Genomic DNA, 9366 nt, shown 5'->3' with positions numbered 1-9366 from the left:
GTATCCATGTCAATCTATTCCTTTTTAATACAGCAAACATTAAACCAAATTAAGACATTTTGCACCACCTACTGTAGTTTTAACCTTGGTGGGTTTGATGGTAGACTTTGGTTTGGGGCTGAATGTTACTAGTTTGCCTTTGAAATGTGATTGCCTCCATTCTATCAGCACTACCCATCTGTGCCAAATGTCTTGCATACTTAGTGTGTAATTCCATGGCCCGGAGAATAAGCTTCGTCCCAAGGCTGCTGCTTATGCCCAGAAAGCCTTGTTATTGATGGCACTGTTATGAAATATGACCTAAAAATCCCTATGTACTCAGAATGGAGAGGATAGACTGACATTGCCCTGTGTGGATCTTAGAGGATTATCTTAAAGTTGTTCTACTTATATCGAATATCCGAACTCTGTGCATGATTCCACGTCCATGTGAAATGTTTCCATATTGAGGCTGAACGCAAATGATTCATACCTCTTAATATCCCTGCTGGGATTTGGTCTTCTCAAATGGTTATTCAACAGGAAGCCCAGCCCTAGGGGAAGTGGGTAGTTGTGAGACTACACATGTAACACGCAACAGTTCACACTGTGACATATTGTCCTAAATGTATCAAAGGGAATGTTGATAAAGGCATTGCAACGTGGAAGCAGATCTTATTACATGGCTAATGGGGTTAGTATTGAAAATGTCATTAACAGTTTATTAAAGTTTAAATTGAAATCATGCACTTTCAGGTTAGGTGGAAATCCTGAAACTATCTTATCAAATGGTTCCTCCTTTGTATCCCATGACTCATTTTGCTGTACAGTATACTGGTGATTGAATTCCCAATGTTGACCCAATGCAGCCTATTACATATTCCTTATGCAATTGTATCTTATAACATAATCGTTTTGGGGGACCCTTCAACTCATGCTTATGATGAACTGTACTGCCAACTCACTTATGCCACTTTTTTTTTTATTTTTTTTTATTTTTTTGAAAGACTGGCACGTGCACATGGACTTTATCAGAATTGAGCTGAAATCCAGTAAATGGATTCTAGAGACTGAGTTGTGCTCATGAGTTGTGAAGTGCATGCCATGTCATGCTGTATTTTAAATGGATAAAGCCCTCTTATAAATTATGCAAGATTCAGGGATTTAGATTATATTTGAGTGCAGAATTAGGCAAATATCTTATGAATGTATTATGGATTTTAGGGGATCCGCACACTAAATTACACTCATTTTGCAAATGGAAGTATGAGGAAAGAGCTCAGTTAACAAATGTCACATGGTCCTATTTCCAATATCATGAATTGATGCATGGTCATGAGAACTTTTTTCAAATTTGCATGTGCCCAGTTCCCTGAGCAGTGAAGCTGACGTAGCTTTATCCTCTTCTCATCACGGTATAAAGGACATTTTACAATAATCTTGTGACCGCTGAGCTGGTAGCATAAATGTAATTTTCAAGCACCATATGGCAGCTCCCGTCTCATATTCTGTCCCATCACTCAACTATTATTTCCCTGATAGGTCAACATAATATTTAGAAACTGATTCACATTCAGTGATTACATTTTAAAATATATATATATATATTTTATTGTAACCGTATATGAAAAGGATGGAGAAGCAGTGGAATTGTTTTGTATGAGCGGACCGCACCGCGGCACTGCTGAGCTCCGTCCGTACCAAATGGGAGGGGCGTAACTGTCAATGCGAAAACTCCAGCTTTCAAATAGTCATTCTCCGGTCCTCACGGCTCAAACCTTCAGCTGGCTGTTTTTTTTTTTAGCTCGCTAGCGGCATCTGGAATCTTTTCACTGTGTTAGCTCTCTATGCGTTTTTAAAATGCTGCTGTTGTCGTTATCAGGTCGATGGCTAACTGGCTAGCATAACCGCTAGCTAACGTTCAGCACTGGTTCGTCACCGACCGGCGAAAAAGGAACCGAATAAGATTATGGATTAACAGTATAACGGTACTTGAGTGCCCTGCCCAGACTAAACAATACGAGCCAAATATATCGAAAGAAGCAGATAATTGCTAAAGATATCCCGTTTATTCACTGGTGAGTATCATTTATAGTTGTTCAGTTATGCATGTGTGATTTCGTATTACCTGCAAGCCACATGCCTGCAGTGATTGTGTACTGTGATGACCTGCTAATGTAGCTCAAATGTAGACTAAATAACCTGAACTATGCTTTTAACGACTTCACATGTTATAGGTTGTAGCTACAGTATATAGCGTGTGTGTGAGAGAGCGCGAGACTGTCACTCACTGAGCATCACTGAGTGCGTGTTCTGAATTTCTGAAGGGCTCAGCTATGTGTTTGAGTGGCACTGGCACAGCTTGTTTGTACTGCATTACAATGCTTCTGGACATCGCTATGGTATAATGGACAACATTGAACAAAGAACCTGTGTTGTGGTTTGCTTTCTGAAATGTCACCTGTTCTTTTCTCCTTGACTTACATATTTTGTTCAACAGGGAAGTATCATCTCTCTTTTGAAACATGACGGTAACAATTGTTCACCTGTTTTTTTAAGTAGCCTAAATAACCCCTATAGTTGGCTAAATAGCCTAGTTTCACTAGTAGAATATGATGAGCTTTTACAGACAGTAGAATAGATGTAGCCTTGTTGCCAGTCTTCTGCTCTCTTGCCAACTCCTATGAAATTGTCATGCCTAATAAATATATATATTTTTTTTAAACACGGACTGACACCCAGGCTAGTGTGATGTTTTAGTTGAAAAGCCCCATATCCCTCAGAAGTATAGCTCTGGTCCAGTGCGTTACGAGCGGCTTATACTTTCTTAAACGTTGGAGGCTCACCCTAACCCTAGCCGACCCTAACGCCCTGGTTGGATCAGACCTACCAGAAGTAGTGCTGTGTAGCAAGTGTTAACACCCCTATCACACAAGGTCCCTCCCTTCCTTGCGCACTGCTGCTGAAAACGTCAAGCAACACTTACTGCTCAATAACATGTATCTGCACGCTAAATAAATCAACAACACTGAACAAGTAAGGTTTGCCATGTAAAGACAGGCAGAGTACCTGCCCAATCTTATCGCATGTCCTTGTCGGTACAGGTTTACAGCAACACTTACATTTCACAATGTGATTTTTCTTTTGAGATCTGGGTTGTGTTCAGTAGGCACAATGCGTAAGAAAATGGTCTGAAACAGGGAGGTAGTACAATCTGAACCTGTCCAATAAGAAGCGCTCGTTGTGGCCCTAATAAACACATCCCTGGCTTACCCAATAGCTGTTAGACAACAGGGCGATTCCACGCCAGGACAGTCCGGAAATATTTAACGTATCCAGATTGGTCTGGCAATTCTCACAAACTTTTGGAGGAAGTATGTTTGACATGCTTTTGACATTTGTATCACAATCCATTTGAGAAAATCCTAATGAAAGTGGCAATTTTAGGCCCTTTTTTAGACTATAGGGCCTACATTTCTCCATGACCAAAGACCCATAACCCGTACAAGATAACGTCTGTGTCCAAATACCCATACCAGCGTACTAAATAGTATGCGTAAAAGGAAGGGTTATAGTATGATATTTTGAAAATGTGTTGCGATTGAGTCCCACCATTAGTTTATTTTGGTACAGCGTGTCAATTTATCCGATTATCAGTTGTCAGACACGTGAGTCAAAAAAGATGAGTGAATTATACTAGATTAAGGCTCGGTTATGTTAGGGCGGGCCTTCCCTTAATAAACACAAACTCACGTCCTTCTGCTCCGTGCAGCACAAGAAGTATGAATGTCCTGATTTCTGCTGATGCCGTATCACTGTAAATGCTGCACGGCCAATGCAGACGTTGGATTGACCATGCAGTGCCTGAAGAATGCACGTCTTTCTCCAGAATGTGGTCTCTCCTGACAATTTATGCACATTCATTGTTTCATAACTTCATTGTTTGATTGTTAGTGTCTATCAATTCCCCATTACATACAGTAGCTCACTAGTAGTACATTTACTGTTAATTCCTAATCTACAATGTTTGTTTGGTTCCAGTCATTTCTGTTAATGCGTTCAATGTATTATTATTCCAGTCTTTGACTATTCTCATTGTCTGAGTGAACATGTTGTTTGCAGAGTGCATAACCTGTGGTACACTTGTGAGAAACAAGTTTTGGTTTATTTCATTCCATTTATGAGTTTTATCAATTTAGTTGGAGCGCTCCTGTCAATGTTGAGTAAGGACGTGCACCTGATTCCGCATAGAACTAGGCCTATAGGCTACATGGCCTGCGTGCAAATGTAGGCATATACAGTTGAAGTCGGAAGTTTACATACACTTAGGTTGGAGTCATTAAAACTTGTTTTTAAACCACTCCACAAATTTCTTGTTAACAAACTATAGTTTTGGCAAGTCGGTTAGGACATCTACTTTGCATGACACAGGTTATTTTTCCAACAATTATTTAGACAGATTATTTCACTTATAATTCACTGTATCACACATAATTCCAGTGCCTTTAAACAGCTTGGAAAATTCCAGAAAATTATGTCATGGCTTTAGAAGCTTCTGAGGCTAATTTACTAATTTGAGTCAAGTGGAGGTGTACCTATGGATGTATTTCAATGCCTACCTTCAAACTCAGTCTCTTTGCTTGACATCATGGGAAAATCAAAAGAAATCAGCCAAGACCTCAGAAAAAGATTTGTAGCCTCCCACAAGTCTGGTTCATCCTTGGGAGCAATTTCCAAATGCCTGAAGGTACCACGTTCAACTGTACAAACAATAGTATACAAGTATTAACACCATTGGACCACGCAGCCGTCATACCGCTCAGGAAGGAGACGTGTTCTGTCACAAAGCCCTGACATCAATCCCATAACAAAATTGTGGGCAGAACTGAAAAGGCGAGCAAGGAGGCCTACAAACCTGACTCAATTACACCAGCTCTGTCTGGAGGAATGGGCCAAAATTCACCCAACTCATTGTGGGAAGCTTGTGGAAGGCTACCTGTAACGTTTGACCCAAGTTAAAAAATTTAAAGGCAATGCTACCAAATACTAATTGAGTGTATGTAAACTTCTGACCCACTGGGAATGTGATGAAAGAATTAGAAGCTGAAATAAATAGTTCTCTACTATTATTCTGACATTTCACATTCTTAAAATAAAGTGGGGATCCTAACTGACCTAAGACAGGGAATTTATACTAGGATTAAATGTCAGGCATTGTGAAAAACTGAGTTTAAATGAATTTGGCTAATGTGTGCGTAAACTTCTGACTTCAACTGTAAATGTGCCCGTTTGGGGATCTGATCGTATTTCTGATTGGCTTAACGCACCACCGCTAATGAGCTGTGGAGCTTCTCAAAGTCATGTTTTCTTCACATCAGACAGCAAGCAAATAAAGTCTGTTTTTACATTAATTGAGAATGACAATAGTTCCTAAAAGTATTTTTTAAAATCTTTCCAGCTTTCTCCCTTTCGACAACCACTTGGCGTGAAAGGGGAAAAATGTCATGCTCTAACCCAGTGGAAGCGTCATGAAATAGGCCTACTTAATGACTTCTTATCCGTTGCGCAAATAGCCTACAGCTGTGTCTGTCCTGAGTTCATTGGCACAGGAAACTCTGAAGGCCCAGAATAAGTTAATAGTTGATACGTTTCAAGTAGTGATGCACCTATATGATATTTTTGGCCGATATCCAATATTTTCCTTGCCAAAAGAAATGATACCGATATTTACAATTTTAGCTGCCTTTTTAAGCATTCTATTACAGTTAAATAGTTAACACACATGGACACTGCATCTCAGTGCAAGAGGCGTAACAACAGTCCCTGGTTTGAATCCAGGCTTTATCGCATCCGGCAGGGATTGGGAGTCCCATAGGGCGGTGCACAATTGGCCCAGTGTCGTCCGTGCTGTCATTGTAAATAAGAATTTGTTCTTAACGGACTTGCCTAGTTAAATAATGGTTACACACACCACACTGACCAAAAAGTTATTTTGTTGTCATTTACGTATTCCCCCACTACCAGTAAAACATAATCAAAAGCTATTTCTTTCACTTACTTTCTGTACTGTTTCATTCATGTGTTCAGTCATTTCATTCTCAATCAGGATTTCATTATCTTGACTTTAATGGATTTCACCTTTTTGAGTTCTTGCTGAAATGTTCTTACTCTTTCAAATGACTGCCCAACTTGTTGACTGCTCGATCCACACAGCAGACATTGTGGGCTAGGTTAGGAATGCTGTGTTGCACATGTAGTGAAAAAAATTACATGGTGTCATGTACCTATATAGGTGTGCACAGTAGCTTTGACATCCGTTTTTTAACATCGGCGTTAAACTACACATCGGGCCGATACCAATGTGGCTATTTTAGGTAATATCGGCTGATTCCGATATGTTTACCAATTTTTTTATATTGTGCATCCCTAGTTTCAAGTTCATTGCAGACGTTGGGATTTATAGTATATTTATTATTATCAGGATATGTTCTACCTGCAGGCTACAATGTTTTTATTTGTTGGCTTTATAGGCAATTTTTACATAGTTGGTAATGGCAATAGAAGTTACTTTTTAGGATTGTATCATTTTTTATTTAGATTTGGATATCATTTTGATTAACCACATGACAATGATTTTGATAGTAAGTTTCAAGAAAATATACACATGAAAATTATAACTGGCACACAGATAGGTAGAAATGGTAAGATAAATTGGCATTCCGCATGAGAAAGGTTACACGTGGAGTTGGCAACCTATTACAGGCAACTTCAGGAGAGTAATGGCAGAATCTGCGAAAGCCAGTAGAAGTGGGAGAATGGTCGGGTTTAGTTTTTGTTTGTTGTTATCTTGATCTCTGGCTCCCTCTTGAGTCATTTGTCATATTTCATCAAACAGTGTGCATAAGGCATCAGACAAGCTCAATGCATCAATAGTTGATTTTATTTAAACACACAGGGTGTGTCTATATATGGAGAAAAAAAACACGTTTTTTAACATTTTGATCCACCCCCCCCCCAACCTCCAAATTAGCATGCAGTGGTTTCAGGGTCAATATCTGTTGGCTCTATCAGGACTATAGCCTAGTCCTACTGTATTTGCCGATGTCTGCACTGTGGTTACCACCACTAAGTTCTTGGAATGCCCTGCTGACCTTTTACATTACCGAGTATTTCATCAATTCTCTGCGGCCAACCACCCGTTCATGCGTTTACATAGGCTGTAGTGCCGTATTAATGACTCCCAAGCGTTCAGCTCTACCGCTAGCTCCACATAACATTTACATACGCATCATTGTAGGTTTACCTGAATAGTTTCAGTCATGTGGTAGTGACTAGTTGGCACTTGGCAGTCCCTGACATTCCAGTATTTGGCCATGTCTATCTCAATTTCTGTTCGCTATGCAGTTCAGTTCCTGAATGTGTGATATATGGTGCGAAACGTTGCCTTCATTGATCAGTTCAATGAGATGCGCTTCCTCACCCACGGCAGAGCAGAGTGTCTTCCTGCAGGCTATCACTGCAGAGAAGCTGCCAAGTCCTCCGGGCTCCCCGCCAGCTGCTACAAACACACAAACCTGGCTTACTTAATGACATGTCAGATGCCTCCAGCGGGGCCATCCAGAATGATACTGGCATTTTACCACCTCAAGCACTATTTTCTTTGTGTTTTACACTCCCAGTCTAATGTGGTCTGGCCCATTTTTGTCTTCTCTCACCAAGACAAATCTGTGATGATGGTTATTATTAAGCTCTAATATCAGATTGTTTTCTCTTAGGTCGTTGGCACCACAGTCGTTCCCACCATGGTGCAGAAGTATCAGTCACCCATCAGGGTGTACAAGCATCCCTTTGAGCTGGTGATGGAGGTAAGTGATACTCTGCCCTAGACTCTTGACCTCCATTGACACTTCACATAGATATTAGAGGTATTGTAGTGGTTATGCAATGGTCCCCAAGACCACCTCTAGGAAGTGGTGGGTAACGACGTTAGGACTACCTTGTCCTTCATATGATTGACTTGAACTTGACAACATGGTTGTATGAGATGTAGCCTAGGTCTAACAAATACCCAGGCAGTAGCGGTTGGTAATGAATACAGTTATTCTAAAATGTTTATTCTCATCAATCTACACACAATATCCCATAATGACAAAGCAAAAAAAAAAATGTTTTTTAGAAATGTTTGCAAATTTATATTAAAAAAATTAAAATATCACATTTACATACAGTTGAAGTCGTAAGTTTACATACACTTAGGTTGGAGTCATTAACTTGTTTTTAAACCACTCCACACATTTCTTGTTAAACTATTAGTTTTGGCAAGTTGGTTAGGACATCTACTTTGTGCATGACACAAGTCATTTTCCCAACAATTGTTTACAGACAAATTATTTCCCTTATAATTAATTCACTGTATCACAATTCCAGTGGGTCAGAAGTTTACATACACTAAGATGACTGTGCCTTTTAAACAGCTTGGAAAATTCCAGAAAATGATGTCATGGCTTTAGAAGCTTCTGATAGGCTAATTTACATAATTTGAGTCAATTGGAGGTGTACCTGTGGATGTATTTCAAGGCCTACCTTCAAACTCAGTGCCTCTTTGCTTGACATCATGGGAAAATCAATAGAAATCAGCCAAGACTTCAGAATTTGTTTTTGTAGACCTTCACAAGTCTGGTTCATCCTTGAGAGCAATTTCCAAACTCCTAAAGGTACCATGTTCATCTATACAAGCAAGTATAAACACCATGGGACCATGCAGCCGTCATACTGCCCAGGAAGGAGACGCGTTCTGTCTCCTGGAGATGAACGTACTTTTGTGTGAAAAGTGCAAATCAATCCCAGAACAACAGCAAAGGACCATGTGAAGATGCTGGAGGAAACGGGTACAAAAGTATCTATATCCACAGTAAAACGAGTCTTATATCGGCATAACCTGAAAGGCCGCTCAGCAAGTAAGAAGCCACTGCTCCAAAACTGCCATAAAAAAAGCCAGACTACGGTTTGCAACTGCACTTGGGGACAAAGATCGTACTTTTTGGAGAAATGTCCTCTCGTCTAATGAAACAAAAATAGAACTGTTTGGCCATAATGACCATCGTTATGTTTGGAGGAAAAAGTGGGAGGCTAGCAATAAAAATAATAGCATCCCAACCGTGAAGCACGGGTGTGGCAGCATCATGTTGTGGGGGTGCTTTGCTGCAGTAGGGACTGATGCACTTCACAAAATAGATGGCATCATGAGGGAGGAAAATTATGTGGATATATTGACGCAACATCTCAAGACATCAGTCAGGAAGTTAAAGCTTGGTCACAAATGGGTCTTCCAAATGTACATTGACCCCCAGCATACTTCCAAAGTTGTGGCAAAATGGCTTAAGGACA

The 9366-nt window shown here is 40.1% G+C and overlaps 1 protein-coding gene across 4 annotated transcripts in view; it reads left to right on the top strand.

Annotated features, from left to right (window-relative positions):
- Positions 1 to 1674: 1674 nt before the first annotated feature.
- Positions 1675 to 9366, top strand: part of LOC110485940 (SEC14-like protein 1) — a 57584-nt gene continuing 49892 nt past the window's right edge. For 2 of the 4 annotated variants that reach the window (XM_036940610.1, XM_036940608.1), the window contains exons 1-2: positions 1675 to 2057; positions 7755 to 7844. In XM_036940610.1, the coding sequence (XP_036796505.1) occupies positions 7782 to 7844 (63 nt within the window). In that variant the 5' untranslated portion in view covers positions 1675 to 2057; positions 7755 to 7781. The remainder of the gene's footprint in view (positions 2058 to 7754; positions 7845 to 9366) is intronic. The other 2 variants (XM_036940611.1, XM_036940609.1) reach the window with 1 other exon arrangement.

This window comes from Oncorhynchus mykiss, chromosome 13 (assembly GCF_013265735.2).
Source record: "Oncorhynchus mykiss isolate Arlee chromosome 13, USDA_OmykA_1.1, whole genome shotgun sequence".
Classification (NCBI taxonomy): Eukaryota; Metazoa; Chordata; class Actinopteri; order Salmoniformes; family Salmonidae; genus Oncorhynchus; species Oncorhynchus mykiss.
This window is presented reverse-complemented; position numbering and strand designations above follow the sequence as displayed.